The sequence below is a fragment of the Callithrix jacchus genome, chromosome 5 (genome assembly GCF_049354715.1).
Source record: "Callithrix jacchus isolate 240 chromosome 5, calJac240_pri, whole genome shotgun sequence".
NCBI classification, from domain to species: Eukaryota; Metazoa; Chordata; class Mammalia; order Primates; family Cebidae; genus Callithrix; species Callithrix jacchus.
This window is the reverse complement of record NC_133506.1, coordinates 78,043,017-78,065,959: the sequence shown is the minus strand read 5'-3', so window position 1 is coordinate 78,065,959 and position 22,943 is coordinate 78,043,017. Positions and strand designations below refer to the sequence as shown.

Sequence of the window (22,943 nt, the reverse complement as noted above, 5' to 3'; positions counted from 1 at the left end):
TCATAGCCTGGCTTAAAAGGGTAAAATAATTCCCAAGGGATAGAAATAAAGACAATTCGAAAGTCAGCATGGTCAACAGAAGCTGATGGTGGATTTAACTTCTAGAAGGAGACAAGGCTGGGATTTTAATACCCACTCAGGGGCAGGAGGCATGAACTCCCAACAAAGCCAGACTTGTTAGTATTTGAAAAAAGAAAAAAGTCCCCAGGACCTGTAAAGAGTTTTCAGCTGCTGGGGGAGGAGAGTCTGGAACTGTAACAAGAATTGCCAGAGTTAGTTCTGTGATACTATGCACCAAGTAAACGCTGGAAAGAGGCATGTCTGCTTCCCGGACTGGACCTGGGTCTTTGCCAATGATGAGACACTGTCCTGATAAGCAAAATACTGAAAGCTAGTATGGTTGTGCTCAGCCCTGAAATGATTCTGAATGGAAAAAAGGTCATGTTGCTGTAATAGCCTTGAAAGACTTCATGCAGTGGATGGGGCATGGAGTAATCAGGGTGAACACACAGTCCACAGTCTGAGGGTGTTGGCAAACAGAGCAGACAGTAGGCTTGTGTGCAGAACGGGGAGATGTGCAGAGTCAGGAACAGAAAAGCCGTAAGGAAAACATTCTGATAACCAGCATCTCCCATATCTCCGAGGCCCATATGGCCAGACTGGCGGGACTTACAGTGTCTCACTTTTGGAATCCGCAAACTCCATTTTTTCTGAGCCTGCTGGAAGAGGCAGCAAAGTTTTTCCCTTCACTTGCTCAAGGAAAACCAAGAGGTCGCATTGGAGGCTGTGGGCTTGCTGCCTGACATCCTGATATACCATGTGGGGCCAGTCTAGGTGATTCTTCTCATTGGCCAGGACAGGTAGGACAACCTGGAACAGAGGTGCACAGCAAAGAAAGGCTGGAGTTCCACTCCCAAGGACTTAAAGACTAATCTGAAAGAAGCTTATAAAGCTATATACAACCTTATTCAGGTCACTGTACTGGAAGACCTAATAGTAGGGTCGAACATTATATACCAACTTGACATTTGGTAAATTGGGAAAGTCCTTGAATAGACTACCTACAAGTTTTCCTTCTCATTCTGCTCCTGGGGATAAAGTCCTCTAGCCAAAATACTCTTTATCGGCCAGGCGTGGTGGCTCATGCCTGTAATCCTAACACTTTGGGAAGCTTAGGCAGGTGGCTCACCTGTGGTCAGGAGTTCGAGACTAGGCTGGCCAACATGGCGAAACTCCATCTCTATTAAAAATACAAAAATTAGCCAGGTGTGGTGGTGGGCACCTTGTAATCCTAGCTACTCAGGAGGCTGAGGCAGTAGAATTGCTTGAACCCAGGAGGCAGATGTTGCAGTGAGCCGAGATTATACCAATGCACTCCGGCCTGGGCAACAGAGCGAGATTCTGTCAATCAATCAATCAATCAATCAGTCATTGGAGCCCACTGGTTTTTCCCTGGCCTTTTTTAACTTAATGCATACAGGTATGAAGTATGAAAAGCTGGGTTTTACCAGGATTGTGGTTGCACCAATTGGGTATGACACAGTGAGGTAGAGGCCAGTAAGTCAGGAGTTTGATGCAACAAAATGATGATCATGAAGGAGCATGGCACTCAAGTTGGGTAAGAGAAGAGACCATGGGCATGGGCCAGGGCCAGTGGGAAGGAGCCAAGGCCAAGAGATTGGAGCTCCCCAGCAGGACCAAGGGACTGTTGTAGCTGTACCAACTGAGTATGAGAGGGAGTGAGCTGGAAAGATGGGAGTGGTGGTCAGAGAAGGAGGTACATAAAATTGGACAATGACATGGGTAGTTATTGGGAATGCAAGATCTGGAAATGGCCGTGTAAGGGGCTGCTTATGATGGGGAGGAGGACAAAGATACAGGGAACCCAGGGGCCAAGTTATTGGAAGGATCACTCATATGTCTTTGGAAATAACCACATATTAGAAGTAATGTTGGGGAGAGTCACAGCAAGCTGGGAGGCAAAATCATACACATGCAAAGGCAGCACCATCGGTACCGGATGCAGCAGTGAGAGTGGGTGATGTCTTCTGACGACAAGAGAGTTGAACTGGAGGCTTCCTGATGTGGATCTAGAGCAGCAAGGAGGAACAAGGAGGCCACCTACCCCAGCTCCAGGCTCAAGAGAAAGGCTGTGGGGGAGACATAGCTGAGTCCTCCAGGAGGAACCAGGATGCGTTAGAACAACGTAACAAGGATCCGTCAGATGGGTAAAGAGGATTTTAAATGAAATGAAGAGTAACAATGATTATCATCCTTTATGGAACACCTGCAATGTGACACTATTCCAGGTGTTCTAATATACGATGTTTAAATTTCATAGCAACCCTGCAAGACAGTTTAGACCTGGCAGAGTGAGCGCATCTGCTCACATCATACTGCTGAATTTAACCAGAATTTGACTTAGGTCTGTGAGATTCCAAATCTTATGCTCACACTCCAAAACACAAAAGTTAAAAAAAAAATCCAAGTTTCAGAACTAGGAAAAATAAGTCGGCAGTAGTGAATGAAGTGGTAGGAGGAGGAAGTAAGGAAGTAGGAGAATAAGTTACTAAATTCTGTTCATTCTTCAAAGATTTCTTAGATTTTCTTTTTTTACCTTGTACTAGTATAATAGGACAAAAATAATATTAAAATTATAGCTTTCTCTCAGTCAACACCCTCAATCCCACACCCACCACCACACACAAGGCAGGAAGACATCTCTCAGACACGTAGGTTCTGGCTTTAGCAATGCTCCATGCTGCGTGGGAAGGTGGAAGGAAAAGGAGAGCAGGTAATCAGAGACTACTAAGCTGATTACAAGGTGCTGAGAGAGAGAGGAGAGGGGGTGGACAGGAGTGCTGGGCCGGAAGGAGAGGGCTTAGCAGATGGGAGGTCAGCAAGGCTTGAAAGAGACTCTGGATCAGCATCGGGGTATGGAATAAAAGTAGATGGATGGACAAAAAATAGAATAAAGTTACTGGTACAGGCTTTGAGAAATTAAAGGAAAGAACTTGAGGTATTTTTAAAATAAATTGTTTATTTAGGTTTTAAAATAGGTAACACATTTACATGGTACAAAATGTTAAAAGTACAAAAGCTTTTACAGTAGGAAGTAAATCTTCTACCTATGCCTGTGCTTCAGTTACTGTTTCTTCTTGTGGATTGCTGTTAAAAAATGTCCTCCCTTCCTTCCTCCCTCCCTTCCCTCTTTCCTTTCTCTCTTCTTCCCCTCCTTTCTTTTTGATACATAATTAGTGGCATACCATCCATACAATTCTGCACTTCTTTAAAAAATTATCGTAAATTACAGCATTATTTACAACAGCCAAGAGACAGAAACAACCTAAATGTCTATGAAGGATACATTTTTTAGAAATATGGTATATACATACAATAGAATATTGTTAAAATATTGTTTAAAAAGAAAGAAATGCCACATATGATGATACGTGGTGATATGGATGAACCTTGAAGACACTAAGCTAAGTGACATAAACCAGTCACACGGAACAAATACTGCATGATTCCACTTACAGGATGAGTCAGATTCGCAGGAACAGAATGTAGAATGGTGCTTGCCAGGGGCTGAAGGGAGCAGTTTGTGGAGTTGTGGGGTGTGTGTGGAGTTTCAGTGATCCTGGATAGGGCAATTCTGAGGATCCATTGCACAGTAATGCATATATGGTTGACGACATTGTACTCTACACTTGGAAATTGTTGGGAATTGTGTCTGTTTTTTTTGCCACAAGGGAAAAATTACCCTAAGGAATACTCTGGCTGGGCGTGGTGGCTCATACCTGTAATCCCAGAACTTTGGGAGGCCAAGGCAGGAGGATCACCTGAGCTTAGGAGGTTGAAACCAGCCTGAGCGATATAGCAAGACCCTACCTCAAAAAAAGAAATATTCCATATAATTCTGTTTAATAGTTGCAAAGTATTTCACTGAATAGATGGCTTATAATTCATTCATCCAGTCCCCTGCTGATGAACACTGTTTGTCTCCAATCTCTTTCAATGCACCAATTAAAATTCTTATTGAGAATTTTTATTATTTTAAAATTACTTTTGCTTGTTGGACTACTTTGCTTAGCGATGACACAACTCTGCGACAGGCCTGCTATCTCCCACATACATTAGGTTAAATTCTGTTTCTGAACCTCTGTTCAGTCTGCTCTCAGTACCTTGAAAGTTACCTTGCTCTCTACTTATCCCAATTCTTCTCCTTGTTCAGGGGACAATTCAACACTTAAGGTTAAGCATGCTTCTCAGACCACAGATCTGTTTCTCTCCTCTGAAAGCCAAAAGTACTTTCTATCATCAACATTCATGAGAGAAGTTGATCCAAGTTCAGGCTTCAGCGGGATGGCCTTCAGACAATGCACAGCGGCAAGACAATTCTGTTTGTTAAAATATTGAAATACCTCCATGTCTTCTGATAGAGCTAGCTTCTCTGGGCCCTCTGTGCCCTCCTCTATCTATTCAACCCCTTGCCTGGAATTCTCCCCTCCCCACAGCCTCCTCATACAGCATCTAAAGAGCTAACACCTGACACAGCAGGGAGCCTTCAGGACTTGGAAACAGAAGTGGGGCCAACTTTTAAGCAAGCTTTACCTCCAGCCCAGTCGTATAAGGTTTAAATATTTTGAATAGCTAATTTATTACATATGTTTCAGCTCCTTGGAGTAAGCATTTCATGACCAGGAATAGTTCTTTGGCATTCTCTATAGCACCTGTCACCTGAAATATCATACAGCCATTATTCTGCCCACCCTTATCTCACAACCTGCAGCGTCCAGGGCATCAAGCCTCTCAGAAGCACATAGGCATGAACTGCAGGGCAGTTTACTCCCATTCCAGAAAGGTCTAAGGGGCACAGGAATCTCTCTGGAGCACTTCCCTGAAATCTCCTGCATTCTCGAGGCTTCTCCTGTGGTGCCACTAAGTACTCATGACCCACACCTCCACCTTCCTCCCTGAGCACCAGGCAGACTCCTCCAAAGGCCTGCCACCCATTTCAAAATGGGTGCCCAACTTTTTATGTTGGCACAGGGCTGACCTTTGCTAGATGATTGGTAATGAATGAATGAGATGAAAATCAAAAGCAAATCACTCCCCGCCCCCCCCCCCCCCCCCCCCCGCTTTAACTGCTCTCCAGAAGTAGGCACTGTTTACAGCCATTCACCTCCTTCCACCCCATTGATCCATCAGAAATGCCTCCATGGTCACCATTTCCCATCTTCCTCAGACTTTTCCCACGTACAGGAGGGATTAAGAGATGCTGATTTTGAAAGTAGTTAGGACCTAGGCACTCTCCAGACTATGGTTTCCCCTAACTTTGGCTGGAACCCAGACCCGGGCTGACCCAAGTTTTAGCCCTTTTCGATTCTCATTCTGGCCTGTCCCCCCTTCTCTGACTCCGCCCCTCACCCCATCCCATTTTCTTTCTGATTTCTGGAGCTTGCCTCTAGTCGCGCTCCCTCCACAGCCTCGCCCCTCTGCCAATCATCCGCGCCTCGGACCTCCCCTGAAGCTTCGCCCCTCCCCCTCCGGCCTCGCCTCCGCCCCCTCCGGCTCCTCCTCCCCTCCCCCACCCAGCTTTAAGGGCGCCGGGTTACCAACCCACCCTCACCTCCGAGAACAGCGCGGCCAGGTGCTCCAGAGGCGCCGCGGGCAGATCCCCGCAGACCACTGCGCCGCGGAAGCTGTCGGGCCCTGGAGGCTCCGGCCCGGTGCGCAGGAAGAAAAGCCCCTTAGCGCCAGCCGGGCCCGACTCAGGTCCCGCGTCCAGCTCGGGTAGCACCGCCAGGCCCCCGGGCCCGGGCCGCACCACCAGCAGCGGCCGCGGCCCCTCGGCAGCAGCGCGGCGCAGGAAGGCCTGGAGCAGCTGCTCCGCCTCGGCAGTCCCCGCGCAGCGCTCCCAGGCGCCCGCAGCCGGCCGCAGGCTCTGGACCACAAAGGTCCCTAGGAGTCGCAGTCGTGGGTCCGCGCCGGCTTCGTCAGCCTTCGCCGTCGCCAGCGCGGCCAGCTCCTCAGCGCTCGGCATAGCGCGCGGCCTCCAGCTTCATCGGTTTCCCTAGCTACGGAGACGCGGCCAGGATGCCCTCCTCTGCTCTCTTCCTATTGGGCACATGATCCCCGGTCCCGCCCCTTCCGGGCTAATAAGGTATGAGGGGTGCGGCGAAAAGGGGCGGGGTCGCGTCGCTGTTGCTAGGACACCAGCCAAGGCTCCCACTCAGTGTCTGCCTGGTGTATTGGAAGTGCTCAGGTGTGACCGTGGAGCGCAATGGCTTATTGATGAGCTGCGTGGAGAGGAGATCAAGCATGTAAATGCTGTTAAGGATCGTTGTGGCCAAGGTCGAATCAGAGTTTTTAGAAGTCTCCAGACACTGAAAATACAATGGTTCTCTCACCTCCATCCTAAATGCTCAATACAAACTTAAACACAATGCCAAATCATAAAACAGATTTAAGAACATCCAATGAATTTTTAATTTCTTTTCCATGGTGGCAAATTAAACACTTAAGAACAGCGCTGTCCAATAGAACTTTCTGCGATGATGGAAATGTTCTCCATCTGTGCTAGCCACGCATGACCTATAAAGGAGGCAAAATGTGCTGGTGCCATCGAGGAACTGAATTTTTAATTTTATTTAATTTTAATTGAAATAGTCACATGTGATTAGTAGTTATATTGTATAGCTCAGCTTCAATTTTTTGAAATAAAATTTTTAAAAGTGTTTTCAGTGCCTTTCTTTGCCCATATTTTTTAAGGCATGTGCTTAATCTGTCAAAAATGTAGCCAATCTGTGAGAGGCTTGTTTTTGTTTTTGCTGTTTTTGAAACAGGGTCTTACTCTCCTCCCCAGGCTGGAGTGCAGTGGCCGGATCATAGCTCACTGGAGACTCAAATCCCTGGGCTCAAGTGGTCCTCTGGTCTCAGCTTCCCTAGGAGCTGGGAATACAGGTGCCACCACACCCAGGTAATTAAAAAAAATTTTTTGTAGAGATGGAGTTTGACCATGTTGTTCAAATTGCTCTTTAAGTCTTGGCCTCATTTAATCCTTCTGGCTCAGCCTCTCAAAGAGCTGGGATTACATAGATGAGCCACCAGGCAAGAGTTTTTGACTTCCATGGATATGACCTCTAATCAGTTCTTTCTAAATGTAGCAGAGCACCTGTAGATAAATAGGATACTCAGAGCCTCCCCATCCTGCCCTATACCTGGATATTCGCTTCAAAAAGGGATAAACTAAAGTGCCTTGCCTGACCTCAGAAATTAGCATTTGTTCCCTGCTTAGTCCTTCTCCATGGTTAGGATAAATAGCTTGGCCTTTTGTAAGCATGTAAGGTGACATGCACAGGTGCTCAAAAAATGGGCAAACAACTTGAGCAGCATAAGGTCTACAGGATTGAATGAGCTCCCTTCGGTCCTACCATCTGACTTTAGTCATCTCCCAGGGACTGGGGAGTTTCTGGGTAAAAGGAATGTTTATACTGGGCTTCAAAGGAATGTTAACAGAATAAGCACTTATCAATGGCAGTTTGGCTAACAAGAGCCCCTCAGGAAAATAGCAGCAGTTGGCAGGTAAAATGATTGATTTTTACAATAACTGGAGCACAGGAGTTTTGGTCATGAAAAATGTTCAGTTAGAAATGAATCTTTATGTTTTTAAAGGGTGTTTTATCATTGCTGGATTAAACAATAATCGACCAACTCTGAGGAAAGGGAAAAAGTGGGAAACTAAAACAATTTTTAGGATGAATTTGGTAGCTGACATTTCAAGAAAAAGCATCAGGGAAATATAGAAGTATCAGGGGCTTCTTACATGTACAATTTTTTGTTTGTTTTTGCACATAGGAAGGCATCATTATTGTTTTTATGCTTAGGGACTTCAAATGTGTCAACCATGCTCATGTTTCATAAACAGAGGGAGTTTAGGACCATTAACTTTTGGTAAACCCTTCAAATAGCATTTCTGCCACCCCACTGTGGCTCCATTATGCCCTTAATCTCCCATGTCTCCTTTCCCCAACATACATGAAAATAGAAACAAAGGAGTCTGTGAAGATGGCTTAAGATGGCAGACAGATGTCTGTCTAAGGTGAAAGCTCCTGAACACTAGCAATCCCAGTTTTGCTTTTTATTATACTTTACATTCTGGGGTACATGTGCAGATAGTGCAGGATTGTTACATAGGTATACACATGCCACTATGGTTTGCTGTATCCTTCCCCCCATCACCTACATTAGGTATTTCTCCTAATGTTTTCCCTCCCCAATCCTCCTACCCCCTGCTATCCCTCTGCTAGCCTCCCCACCTCCCAACAGGCCCCAGTGGGTGATGTTCCCCTCTCTATGTCCGTGTGTTCTCATTGTTTAACTCCCACTTATGAGTGAGAACATGCGGTGTTTGGTCTTCCGTTCTTGTGTCAGTTTGCAAGAATGATGGTTTCCAGCTTTCTCCATGTCCCTGCAAAAGACATGAACTCATCCTCTTTTATGGCTGCATAGTATTCCATGGTATATATGTGCCATATTTTCTTTATGCAGTCTACCATTGATGGGCATTTGGGTTGGTTCCAAGTCTTTGCTATTGTAAACAGTGCCACAGTGAACATACGTGAGTATGTGTCTTTTGAATAGAATGATGTATAATCCTTTGGGTATGTACCCAGTAATGGTAGCAGTCCCAGTTTTTAATTTTCTCTCCAAAAGATGCCTTATCTGCATTTTATTTTATTATTTTTTTAAATTGCATTTTAGATTTTGGGGTACATGTGCAGAACATGCAAGATAGTTGAATAGGTACACACGTGGCAGTGTGATTTGCTGTCTTCCTCCCCTTCACCCACATCTGGCATTTCTCCCCATGCTATCCCTTCCCAGCTCCCCCCCCGACACTGTCCCTCCCTTATTCCCCCCAATAGACCCAGTATGTAGTGCTCCCCTCCCTGTGTCCTCATTGTTCATCACCCGCCTATGAGTGAGAATATGAGGTATTTCATTTTCTGTTCTTGTGTCAGTTTGTTGAGAATGATGTTCTCCAGATTCATCCATGTCCCTACAAAGGACACGAACTCATTGTTTTTGATCGCTGCATAATATTCCATGGTGTATATGTGCCACATTTTCCCAGTCCAGTCTATCATCGATGGGCATTTGGGTTGGTTTCAGGTCTTTGCTATTGTAAACAGTGCTGCAATGAACATTCGTGTGCATGTGTCCTTATAGTAGAACGATTTATAGTCCTTTGGATATATACCCAGTAATGGGTCAAATGGAATTTCTATTTCTAGATCTTTGAGGGATCGCCACACTGTCTTCCACAATGGTTGAACTAATTTACACTCCCACCAGTGTAAAAGTGTTCCTATTTCTCCACATCCTCTCCAGCATCTGTTGTCTCCAGATTTTTTAGTGATCGCCATTCTAACTGGCGTAAGATGGTATCTCAATATAGTTTTGATTTGCATTTCTCTGATGACCAGTGATGGTGAGCAATTTTTTCATATGTTTGTTGGCCTCATGTATGTCTTCTTTTGTAAAGTGTCTGTTCATAGCCTTTGCCCATTTTTGAATGGGCTTGTTTGTTTTTTTCCTGTAAATCTGTTTGAGTTCTTTGTAAATTCTGGATATCAGCCCTTTGTCAGATGGGTGAACTGCAAAAATTTTTTCCCATTCTGTTGGTTGCCGATTCACTCTAGTGACTGTTTCTTTTGCCGTGCAGAAGCTGTGGAGTTTGATTAGGTCCCATTTGTCTATTTTGGCTTTTGTTGCCAATGCTTTTGGTGTTTTGGTCATGAAGTCCTTGCCTACTCCTATGTCTTGAATGGTTTTGCCTAGATTTTCTTCTAGGGTTTTTATGGTGCCAGGTCTTATGTTTAAGTCTTTAATCTGTCTGGAGTGAATTTTAGTGTAAGGTGTCAGGAAGGGGTCCAGTTTCTGCTTTCTGCACATGGCTAGCCAGTTTTTCCAACAGCATTTATTAAACAGGGAATCCTTTCCCCATTGCTTGTTTTTGTCAGGTTGATCAAAGATTGTATGGTTGTAGATAACGTTATGTTGCCTCTGATGTCTCTGTTCTGTTCCATTGATCTATATCTCTGTTTTGGTACCAGTACCATGCTGTTTTGATTACTGTAGCCTTGTAGTATAGTTTGAAGTCCTGTAGTGTGATGCCTCCTGCCGTGTTCTTTTGGTTAGAATTGACTTGGCTATGCAGGCTCTCTTTTTGTTCCATATGAAGTTCAAGGTGTTTTTTTCCAGTTCTGTGAAGAAAGTCAGTGGTAGCTTGATGGGGATAGCATCGAGTCTGTAAATTACTTTGGGCAGTATGGCCATTTTCATGATATTGATTCTTCCTAACCATGAACATGGAATGTTTCTCCATCTGTTTGTGTCCTCTCTTATTTTGCTGAGCAGTGATTTGTAGTTCTCCTTGAAGAGGTCCCTTACATTCCTTGTTAATTGTATTCCTAGGTATTTTATTCTCTTTGTAGCAATTGTGAATGGCAGTTCGTTCTTGATTTGGCTCTAAGTCTGCTATTGGTGTATAGGAATGCTTGTGATTTTTGCACATTGATTTTATATCCTGAGACTTTGCTAAAGTTGCTTATCAGTTTCAGGAGTTTTTGGGCAGAGACGATGGGGTCTTCTAGATATACTATCATGTCATCTGCAAATAAGAGACAATTTGGCTTCCTCCTTTCCTATTTGTATCCCCTTTATTTCTTTTTCTTGCCTGATTACTCTGGCTAGAACTTCCATTACTATATTGAATAGGAGTGGTGAGAGAGGGCATCCTTGTCTAGTGCCAGATTTCAAAGGGAATGCATCCAGTTTTTGCCCATTCAGTATGATATTGGCTGTTGGTTTGTTGTAAATAGCTTTTATTATTTTGGGATACGTTCCGTCAATACCGAGTTTATTGAGGGTTTTTAGCATTAAGGGCTGTTGAATTTTTTTGAATGCCTTCTCTGTGTCAATTGAGATAATCATGTGGTTTTTGTTTTTGGTTCTGTTTATGTGGTGAATTACGTTTATAGACTTGCGTAGTTGAACCAGGCTTGCATCCCCAGGATGAATCCTACTTGATCACGGTGGATAAGCTTTTTGATGTGTTGTTGCAGTTGGCTTGCCAGTATTTTATTGAAGATTTTTGTGTCTATGTTCATCATGGATATTGGCCTGAAGTTTTCTTTTCTTGTTGAGTCTCTGCCGGGTTTTTGTATCAGGATGATGTTGGTCTCATAAAATGATTTGGGAAGGATTCCCTCTTTTTGGATTGTTTGGAATAGTTTCAGAAGCAATGATACCAGCTCCTCTTTGTGTGTCTGGTACAACTCGGCTGTGAACCCATCTTGACCTGGGTTTTTTTTGTGAGGTAGGCTCTTAATTGCTGCCTCAACTTCAGACCTTGTTATTAGTCTATTCATAGTTTCGGCTTCCTCCTGGTTTAGGCTTGGGAGGACACAGGTGTCCAGGAATTTATCAATTTCTTCCAGGTTTACTAGTTTATGTGCATAGAGTTGTTTGCAATATTCTCTGATGATGGTTTGAATTTCTGTGGAATCTGTGGTGATTTCCCCTTTATCATTTTTTATTGCATCTATTTGGTTATTCTCTCTTTTCTTTTTTTATCAATCTGGCTAGTGGTCTATTTTGTTGATCTTTTCAAAAAACCAGCTCTTGGATTTATTGATTTTTTGAAGGGTTTTTCGTGTCTCTATCTCCTTCAGTTCAGCTCTGATCTTAGTTATTTCTTGTCTTCTGCTAGGTTTTGAGTTTTTTTGATCTTGCTCCTCCACTCTTTCAATTTTGACAATAGGGTGTCAATTTTGGATCTCTCCACTCTTTTCATGTGGGCACTTATTGCTATATGTTTTCCTCTAGAGACTGCTTTAAATGTGTCCCAGAGATTCTGGTATGTTGTGTCTTTGTTCTCATTGGTTTCGAAGAACTTCTTTATTTTTGCCTTCATTTCATTGTTATCCAGTCAACATTCAAGAGCCAGTTGTTCAGTTTCCATGAAGCTGTGCGGTTCTGGGTTAGTTTCTGAATTCTGAGTTCTAACTTGATTGCACTATGGTCTGAGAGACTGTTTGTTATGATTTCAGTTGTTTTGCATTTGCTGAGGAGTGCTTTACTTCCAATTATGTGGTCAATTTTAGAGTAGGTGTGATGTGGTGCTGAGAAGAATGTATATTCTGTGGATTTTGGGTGGAGAGTTCTGTAAATGTCTATCAAGTTTGCTTGTTCCAGGTCTGAGTTCAAGCCCTGGATATCCTTGTTAATTTTCTGCCTGGTTGATCTGTCTAATATTGACAGTGGAGTGTTAAAGTCTCCCACTATTATTGTGTGGGAGTGTAAGTCTCTTTATAAGTTATTAATTAAGAACTTGCCTTATATATCTGGGTGCTCCTGTATTGGGTCCATATATATTTAGGATCATTAGCTCTTCTTGTTGTATCGATCCTTTTACCATTATGTAATGACCTTCTTTGTCTTTTTTGATCTTTGTTGCTTTAAAGTCTATTTTATCAGAGATGAGAATTGCAACTCCTGCTATTTTTCCTCTCCATCTGCTTGGTAAATTTTCCTCCATCCCTTTATTTTGAGCCTTTGTGTATCCTTGAATGCGAGATGGGTTCCCTGGATACACCACACCGATCGGTTTTGGCTTTTTTTATCCAATTTGCCAGTCTGTGTCTTTAGTTGGTGCATTTAGCTCATTTACATTTAGGGTTAATATTGTTATGTGTGAATTTGATACTGCCATTTTGATGCTAGCTGACTGTTTTGCCTGTTAGTTGATGCAGATTCTTCATTTCATTGATACTCTTTAGCATTTGGTATGTTTTTGGAATGGCTGGTACTGGTTGTTCCTTTCTATGTGTCGTGTCTCTCAGGAGCTCTTGAAAAGCAGGCCTGGTGGTGACAAAATCTCTGAGTACTTGCTTGTTCACAAAGGATTTTATTTTTCCTTCACTTATGAAGCTCAGTTTGGCTGGATATGAAATTCTGTGTTAAAAGTTCTTTTCTTTAAGGATGTTGAATATTGGCTCCCACTCTCTTCTGGCTTGTAGGTTTTCTGCTGAGAGATCTGCTATGAGTCTGATGGGCTTCCCTTTGTGGGTGACCTGACCTTTCTCTCTGGCTGCCCTTAGCATTTTCTCCTTCATTTCAACCCTGGTGAATCTGACGATTATGTGCCTTGGGGTTGCACTTCTTGCGGAATATCTTTGTGGTGTTCTCTGTATTTCCTGGCCTTGAATAGTGGCCTGCCTTGCTAGGTTGGGGAAATTTTCCTGGATAATATCCTGAAAAGTATTTTCCAGCTTGGATTCATTCTCTTCGTCACATTCAGGTACACCTATCAAATGTAGATTAGGTCTACCTTCACATAGTCCCACATTTCTTGGAGACTTTGTTCAATCCTTTTTGTGCTTTTTTCTCTAATCTTGGCTTCTCATTTTATTTCATTGAGTTGATCTTCGACTTCTGATGTCCTTTCTTCTGCTTGTCAATTCGGCTGTTGAAACTTGTGCATGCTTTGTGAAGTTCTCCTGTTGTGTTTTTCAGCTCCTTCAATTCACTCATATTCCTCTCTAAGTTGTCCATTCTTGTTATCATTTCCTCAAATCTTTTTTCAAGGTTCTTAGTTTCTTTGCATTGAGTCAGAACATGTTCTTTGAGCTCATGGAAGTTTCTCATTACCCACCTTCTGAAGTCTGATTCTGTCATTTCATCACACTCATTATCCCTGCAGCTTTTTTCCCTTGCTGGTGAGGAGTTGTCCTCCTTTGTAGGACGTGAGGTGTTCTGGTTTCGGGTGTTTTCCTCCTTTTTGCGCTGGTTTCTTCCCATCTTTGTGGATTTATCCACCTGTCATCTGAGTAGTTGATGATTTTCCAATTGTGTCTCTGACTGGATGTCCAGATTGTTGATGATGAAGTATTTCTGTTTCTTAGTTTTCCTTCTAACAGTCTGGCCCTTCTGCTGTAGGACTACTGAGGTCCACTCCAGGCCCTGCTTTTTTGGGGTACACCTGTAGCAGCTGCAGAACCGTGAGGGTTGCTACCAGATTCTTCTTCTGCTATCTGTCCCTGAATGATGCCTGCCAAATGTCAGTCAGATCAGTCCTTTGTGAGGTGACTCTTTGGATATATGGGTGTTAGGGAGCTGCTTGAGGAGACTGTCTATACTTTATACTTGAGGAGACAGTCTGTACTTTATAGGAGCTCAAGTGCTGAGCTGTGAGCTCCGTTGTTCATTCAGGGCTGCTAGGCAGGTACGTTTAAGTCTGCTGCAGCAGAACTCATAAAGCCCCTCTTTTTTTCCTCAGGTGCTCTGTCCCGGGGAGTTAGGGCTTTATTTATGAGTATCTGTTGCACTGTCCTGCCCAGCAAGGAGGCAGTCTAATCACTGCCTGTAATGGCTATGCTGAGCTGCTGTGGGCTCTGCCCTGTTGCTGTGGGCTCCGCCCTGCTGCCATGGGCTCTATCCTGCTCCATGTGTAATTCCCTGTTTTTCTGTTTATATGGGTGTGGTTAGTGCTGCCGTGGTGATGATGGCCCGCCTCTATAGTGGCAGACTCTCTCTGTTATGGCAGGTTGCCTCAGCAACAGCAGGCTGCATCAGCAATGGCAGTGTACCTCCATAGGGGTCGAGTGCCTCGGTAATGGTGGACGCCCCTCCCCCTCTGGGCTGCACCGTCCTGGGTTCAGCTGTGCTTGCCATGAATCTCTCAACCCTGAGCGTTTCCAATTGCTGTTTTGTTTGTTTTTGTGGGGGTGGGACCTGCCGAGCCTGATCATTTGGCTCCCTGCCTCAGAGCCCTTTTTTTTTTTTTAAGTTGAATGGTTTACTCTCTCTCAGGTGTTCCAGTCGCCTGCTGAAAGGGCACCGGGATCTGTGTGATTTCCTGTGCAGCAACCCACTGCGCTGGCTGGAACCACGTTACTGCCCGGGAATCTCCTGGCCTGGCTTTCTGTTTAAGTCCCGTTTAATCAGATGAATGTGCTAATCTGTCTTCCGAATCTCCAGTTGCTGGTTTAACAGGGCAACCAAACCAGTGTATTTTGTACGGAGTGCCGCTGCGCTGCAGCCGCGGTCCAAACAGCCGCACCGGCCCAAACAGCTGTGCTGGTGACCTGTGGGGCTCCTACACCTGGGAATCTCCTGGTCTGTGGGCAATAAAGATCCATCTGGAAATGTGGCATCCACTCATCATCTGCAGTTTCACTGGGAGCTGCAATCCTGAGTTGGTCCTACAGCGCTGTCTTCTCTCTCCTCCCCTCAAAATTATACTTTAAGAACTAAGGGCCAGGAGTGGTGGCTCACGCCTGTAATCCCAGCACTTTGGGAGGCTGAGGTCCTTATCTGCATTTTAGAAGGTGATTGGTGGGAGGTATTGATACAGGATTATTGAAAACAATTGACATTTTAAAATGTTGTATAATTATGACAAAAAATTCCCAAAATGTGTTAGTTATCTATTATAACAAATTACCCCCAAACTTATCAGCTTAAAATATCAATAAACATTTATTGCCTCATACAGTTTATGGTGGTTCAGGAATTTAGGAGCAGCTTAGCTCATAGTTATTGCTCAAGGTTTTTCAAGATGTTGCCAGCAAGATGACATCAGGGGCTACATTATCTGAAGGCTTGACTGGGGCTGGAGGAGACATTTCCAAGATGGCTTACTCACCTGGCTAGTGGGTTGGTGCTGGCTCTTGGCAGTAGGCTTCAGCTTCCCAGTATGTGTAGCTCCCATTGAGTATTTGAGTGTCTTTGTAACACTGTGACTGGCTTCCCCCAGAAGAAGTGATCTAAGAAAGAGCAAGGCAGAAGCCACGATGTCTCTTATGACTAGCCTTGGAAGTTACACACTGTAATTTCTGCAATTATCTTATTAGTTATAGAAGTCTGCCCTATTTTGTATGAGAAGAAATTATACAAGTATGTAAATACCAGGACGCAAGATCACTGGGTACCATTTTGGAGGCAGGCTACCACAAAAAGTAAGGGAAGTAATGAATTTGTATAAGATGTTCAGATGAAATAATTTTAGTGTTTAAAATTTGAAACTTGAACTCAGTTCCATGAGCATAATATTTGTAGTAATCATATTTTTTGTTTTAAATTTATGTACAATTCCTGTTCAAGTCTTCTGGTCATGATCTCTTTAAATTCTGGATAGTCGCTCGTGATGAGAAATTTGTTCCCACAAGCAAGTAATACAAAAGTTAAAGCCTTTCACGATCATTCATGAATTAGCAGTTGACATTGTATTTACAGAATCTAACAGCTCTTTCTTTTCTTCCTTGATGAATGTTACATTGAAATTCTTGTGATGCTGCTAATAGATACTGAATCTAACCCAACCTTTCCATATCAAATATTTCAAAATAATGATGAAATTCTAATTCAAATAATGTGCCTGAATTATTAGGATAACCTCCTTGCAGCTATCTTGGATACTATTAATGTGAACATCAGATACAAATAGGGAGATCTATGGGATCCATGAATAGAAGGACAGTGTAGGCTGCCTGTGACTACATCCAGGAGACATGCATAAGAATATCAATGGTTGCATTGTAGTAATAGCAAAATTATGGGAAGCAAACCAAGTGTCCATCAGTAGTAGAATGGATGAGTAAATTGTGCTGTATGCTATTCATGACGTAGAATACTGTACAGCAGTAAAAATGAATAGACGATAGTCATATGCATCAAAATGGATAAATCCTAAACGCATAATGTTGAATAAAAATAGGAAAGTTACAGAATAATTTAGTGTTATATTTGTTAGAAGTTTTAAACTAGCCGGGTGCAGTGGCTCACGCCTGTAATCCCAGCACTTTGGGAGGCCGAGGCGGGTGGATCACGAGGTCAAGATCGAGACCATCCTGGTCAACATGATGAAACCCCGTCTCTACTAAAAATACAAAAATTAGCTGGGCATGGTGGCGCGTGTCTGTAATCCCAGCTACTCAGGAGGCTGAGGCAGGAGAATTGCCTGAACCCAGGAGGCGGAGGTTGCAGTGAGCCGAGATTGCACCATTGCACCCCAGCCTGGGAAACAAGAGCGAAACTCCGTCTCGGAAAAAAAAAAAAAAAAAAAAAAAAAGAAGTTTAAACTAGACAATATGTTGTAAGAGACACACACATACATAGTAATCTAATGAAAAGTAAAGGAATGATTATCAGAAAATTCAGATTTTGATCACCCCTTGGGGGACTAAAGAGGCATGGGATGAATAAAGGGAACACAAGACCCTTTTAAGTCCCTGGTAATGTTTTATTTCTTAACTTGGCTGTGAGTTTTCATTTTGTCATTCCTCTTAAACCATGCATGTATATTATGTACTTATGAAACAGCTATGTTTTCTGGGGTATATACCCTGGGATTTGTCATCACATGCCAGGAAAATTTAGGAGACGGACACACAGGAGGAGTTAGAAGTGGAGGTTTAATAGGCAGAAGAGAAAGAGAAACAGTTCTCTCATAGAGAGAGGAGGGTCTCCAGGTGGAAAGGACCAACTGGTGGCCAATATGCCAGATTTTATAGTCAGGTTTGAGGAGGCTGCGTCTGGTTTACACAGGGCTCATAGATTGGTTTGATCAGGTATGATATTTACATAGTGCAAGCAGAAGGCTGGTTGCCCCACCCTAGTCTTATTATGCAAATGGGCTTTCCAGTTGATTGGAGCCTAAGAAGGGACGATAAAGCCACCATCTGAACATGTCTAATCCCTAGTTCCTGCTGGCAAGCTCCCAGCTTTCTTGTCTATGTCTGCAGCTGGACTTTACAGGCTGCTCTTTGTTAGAAAATGACTTGGGTCTGCTTTTCATTAAAAAGAAAACCTTACCGAGGACTCTCATACACTTACTATCTACCTAAGTAATTTCTTCGTAACTCCTGTGTCATGTGAATATACGATATACCTCATAATAAAATAAAACAAATGTGCCATTTCATGTACTCTGAATGCTGTGGGGAAATTCATTCCAGTTACTGAGAATCAATGTATAGATATTCATTTAAATGCTAATAACTCAATAGATTTATAAAATTACACATCAGATACCCTAAAAATCAAATTTTATGGTTAAGTCTATTACTGGTGACTTTTTTTCATAAAATCCAATTGGCACTGTTCAGTTTTTATTTTTCTTATTGGTTCTGTTAAACTCAGTCGATTCCTGATTCAATGTGTGGTAGCAAACTCCATCTCCCGGGCTCAAGGAATTATCTTCTTGTATCTCAGGCCCTGAGTATCTGGGATTACAGGCACACAATACTATGCCTGGCTAATTTTTGTATTTTTTTTTTGTAGGGATGGGTTTTCACCATGTTGGCCAGCCTGGTTTCAAACTCCTGGCCTCAAGTGATCTACCTGCCTCAGTCTCCCAAAGTGCTGGGATTACAGATGTGAGCCAATGTGCCCAGCCAGGAATTTTCTGTTGAAGAGAAGTCTGAAGCCAGCTTCATTTTATTCTTTTGTAGGTAGCATGTTGGAACTACATGAACATTTAGGCAATTTAAAATCTCTCTTTAAATTTTTATGATTCAGAAAAACGTTTTAGGATAGAACTAAAGCCCCATTTAGTTGATCTTTGCCTGAAATTGTAAAAGCCCATGCGGTTCTCATAACAAACTGTTTCTTCACAGCAGGAAAGATTATTCTATGGTATCTTGGATTATGACTTATTTTCCATATGCCCTTTCTTGTCTGATTTTCTGGAGAGGTAAACTGATAAAGTGTGCTAACAATTCCAAGTAGGGGATACAATTTGAGATATTAATTGAGGTTTTTCATTCCTATATGTTCTGATGCTATCCTGCAGCTCCCCACCCAGTGAGTTAACAACATTTAATGCCTCAGGGGTGTGTGACTACAGCCTAAAACAGTCCATTCTGAATAGTTTTTAAACACATAGCAGAGACAATAGCTATGAAAGCTATGCTGTTCCCTTTCTTGTATTGTAATAGGCGAGTGTACAGGGAGAACAGATTTGTATTTTATTATTTGTTGTAATTCTAAGAGCTTGGCTTTGAATATACAGGGCATAATCTGGAAGACTAAGAGGTTAGAGCATATTTGCTAAACCGTGGATGGATAAGGATACATAGCAATATGATAAGCAGATTTCCTTACATAAAAGAGATAAGGACTCTTTCTGGGGTTAGGGAAGGAGGCTAGGGAAGCTGAATAGAGGAGCAGAAGACACTATGGTTATGGCTGCAGAATTCTTGACCTTTTCAGGTAGTTCCAGGAAAGGAGATGAGATGACAGCTACTACAGAAATTCTGAGTATTCAGGCGAGGGGAACACTTGAGCCTTGCTTCCCTGAGAAGCTGTAGGAAACAGTGTGCAAGCGGAGAAGCCCTTATCCGACCTGGCCCCGGGTGTTAGTGTAGCAGTGACAGAGGGCAGGATTTGATAACAAGGAACAGGAGGCAGAATTTCAATGCTCCCCTGCCCTAGCATGGTCCAGGTACAGGAGTGACAGTTTCTATATTTGTGGAATGATTAGGAGGAGGAAAACCAAAATGCTTAGAGGGCTAGCTGGGAGTCAGGCTGGGAAGAACATAGTACAGGTATTACCTAGAGGCCTTAATGGGTGACAACGCATGGTTGTAAGGATGTTACACAATGGTTTATATCACAGCAGTGACAAAGGCAGGTGTAGACTGGATGCCCCTCTCCTGAAGAAACCACCTTTGCAAAAATTATGTCAGTGAGAAAGTTGTAACAGAGAGGTGAGTTAATCCATCCCTCATGTTGCCTTTCCCTTAATTTGCCTTTCCCTTGGGCTTTTGGGCCAAGCTAGCTTTGGAAGATATTTAGACTATAGTTTTAATTATAACAGGACTTCCACAAAACTCAACAGCCTTCGTAAAGCTAATGAAACAACATCAGGCTGAAGGAAGAGAGGAGACTGATTCTGCTAAGGTGTAGACATAGATTGCCAGCCATTCCTGCAGATAACATTGCCATAGAATGGCTTTTTGAGATATCTTTTCATGTATGTTGCATGTCTGATACCCATGACTCCACCTGGACCTGCCAACCCCACTCCTCTTGTGGTCCATACCCTGAAGTGATCAAGCACACAGGAGGACAGCTTCAGCCCCCTGTGATTTCATCCCTGCCCCAACCGATCAGCAGTAAGTCCAGCCATCCCCACCCCTTTCTCTAGACTGCCTTTGAAAAACCCCTAACCTGCCAGCTTTGGATGAGAGTGATTTGAGTACTAATTCCATCTCCTACATACTATGGTTGGCCTTGTGTCTATTAAACTCTTTCTATATTGCAATGCTGAGGTCTTTATTTGTGCAGTAGGCAGGAAGAACCCCTCTGGTTATGCTGATTGGTGGAAGATACATAAGCCCTCTGGGTAATTACAACCTTCCAGAGGAGAGAGTAAAAGAAAAGAATTCTAAATAGTATGGAGACTGATATGGTTTGGCTGTGTCCCCACCCAAATCTCATCTTGAATTGGAGCTCCCATAATTCCCATGTGTTGTGGGAGGGATCTGGTGGGAGATAATTGAATCATGGGGGTGGTTTCCCCCATACTGTTCTCATGGTAATGAATAAGTCTCATGAGATCTGATGGTTTTATAAGGCAAACCCCTTTCACTTGCTTCTCATTCTTTCTTGCCTGCTACCATATAAGATGTGCCTTTTGCCTTCCACCATGACTATGAAAGGCATCCCCAGCCACATGGAACTGTGAGTCCATTAAAGTTTGTTTGTTTGTTTTATTTTAATAAATTACACAGCCTCAAGTACGTTTTTATCAGCAGTGTGAAAAATGGACTACTATAGAAACATCAGAAGTAATTAAATTACCTTGAATTGGCAAGACTGTGTTTTCTACTGCCTGGTGGATATCAGGGTGGATCAGTCTGTGTTTGGTTAGAGTCACTCCAAGTGTTAAACCATAAAAGGCTTAATGTTGAAATTAGATCTTCCATGACTATGTTAAGAACTGGGAAGTGAAAGTCAGGAAGGCTATAGCTGAACATCAGTTTTGCCACAGTGAAGTGAGTGTCAGAACCACAAAGCATGAGACCCCAGTGAGATACTTCAAAAGCATAAGCTTGTCAGAACCACAGAGGGGAAGTTCTTGGAGCTGGTCTGCAAAGGCACCAAGACTGGCCACCACATCCTCAAGGATAAATTACGAGTATATCCCTTAAATTTGAATTTTAAATAAGTAATGAATAAATATTTAGTGTAAGTATGCCCAAATATTTCATATAAAAATGCATGGCAAAATGGGACTTACTTACACCAATCTGAAATTCAAGTTTCACTGGGTATCCTGTATTTCTATTTGTCAAGTCTGGCAGTCCTACCCATGAAAAATAGCATCCTTTTCATCTCCCCCTTTAAAATCTCATGTGAATTCTACTCTGTGGCAACTCTAGCAAAGAAGGGAGCTTTGCAATGAGGGAGATCCTGAATGTAGCTCCCTGCCTTAGAAGGGAGTGATGGTGGTGCTGGATTGGTAAACAGACAATTTAGAATAGGAGATTATATTAGTTTCCTAGGGCTGCCAAGACAAAATACCAGAGATGGGTGGCTTAGACAACAGAAATTTATGTTCTTATGTTCTGGAGCCTAGAAGTTCATGATTGGGTGTGGGAAGTAAAAAAAGTTCCTCTTTAAGGTTTCCTTTCTTGTTAAAGAATAAATGTACTAATAACTTTGTTAAGCCATATCCTATGTAGCTGTTAGATGTGCCATGCTTACAGGCATGTAGTATATTCTGTGTCTTTGTACTTTAACCAAGATGTCTGTGCTGTACGTGCTCACAGTCATGTCCCAGCTCGCCATTGCTTTTACCTGTTTAGAAAAGTTTTAAGTTGTTAGCCAATAGGGTTTTAATTTAGACTGTGAGGTCTGGTTCTAGCCAATAGAGATAAGACATAGCAGTAAGGATAACCCCAAATGCGTAAGGGATAAATATGTTTGTTTTCCTTTGTTCATTGTACTCTTGCGGCAAGGTGGCTAGTGAGAGTACCCTTCCTGCAGTCCAGGAAGTAAAAGTTGCTGAAAGATCCGTTGTCTCAGTGCTGATTTTTCTTTGTAGCACTGAGCATCTGTTTCCAACATCGAGGCATCATGCAGCTTAGTTTCTTCCAAGGCTTGCAGATGACTACTTTCTTGCTGTGTCCTCTCATGGTCTTTCTTATGTGCCATGCACCACTGAGTGTCTCTCCATGTGTCCATATTTCTTCCTTTTATAAAACCAATAGTCAGATTGGATTAGGGCCCACCAAAAGGCGTCATTTTAACTTAATCAGTTCTTTAAAGCTGCTCTATACTATAATCATATTTTGAGGTACTAGAAGTTAGTGTTACCAAACTGAACTTGGATCTGCCTACTGGAAGCAGCGAAGTCAAACTCTGACATCAAGATTTGCAATGTGAGAAAAGTGAGACATTTATTGCAGGATGTCAAGCAAGCAGAACTTGGTAGCTTATGCTTCAGACCCAAACTCGTAGATGGCTTATGTGTAAGATATTTTAAAGTCAGGGAGGCAAAGGTTACAGACAAAGTTGTAAATTAATACATGGGGACTATACTTTGGCTTAGTCCAGATAGGTGAGATGTTTTGAAATGGGGGCTTACAGGTCACAGGTGGATTTAGAGGTTCTTTGATTGCAGCTGGTTAAGGAAGTAAGACTTTGTTTAAAACTTGGAGTCAGCAGACAGGAATGTTAAGGCTTTGCCTGTGAGCATGGTTTTCTTTAGGGCTCTCAGGAAGAAACTTAGAACAAAGAACAGTGGTCATAGTTCAGTCTTCAGTGCCCTCTTATCTGAGATCTATGCACCATGGATGGACAGCATTTTTCATCTAGTGAGCATCTCAGTTTTGAAAAGCAATTTGGGAACATATGTGAAGATGTTA

The 22,943-nt window shown here is 42.9% G+C and overlaps 1 protein-coding gene and 1 long non-coding RNA gene across 19 annotated transcripts in view; one reads left to right on the top strand and one right to left on the bottom strand.

Moving 5' to 3' along the window:
• The window catches only part of DNAH9 (dynein axonemal heavy chain 9), a 422,325-nt gene extending 416,241 nt beyond the window's left edge, over positions 1-6,084 (bottom strand). For all 17 annotated transcript variants that reach the window (XR_013535589.1, XR_013535590.1, XM_078373042.1 and 14 more), the window contains exons 1-2: positions 5,633-6,084; positions 674-870 (exon numbers count right to left, since the gene is read on the bottom strand). Coding sequence is in view for 14 of the 17 variants with exons in the window: in XM_078373042.1 (XP_078229168.1) it covers positions 674-870; positions 5,633-6,046 (611 nt within the window). In the remaining 3 variants the exon portion in view is untranslated. The remainder of the gene's footprint in view (positions 1-673; positions 871-5,632) is intronic.
• The window catches only part of LOC144582583 (uncharacterized), a 240,194-nt gene continuing 222,881 nt past the window's right edge, over positions 5,631-22,943 (top strand). For both annotated transcript variants that reach the window (XR_013535591.1, XR_013535592.1), the window contains exon 1: positions 5,631-6,166. This is a non-coding gene — a long non-coding RNA (uncharacterized LOC144582583). The remainder of the gene's footprint in view (positions 6,167-22,943) is intronic.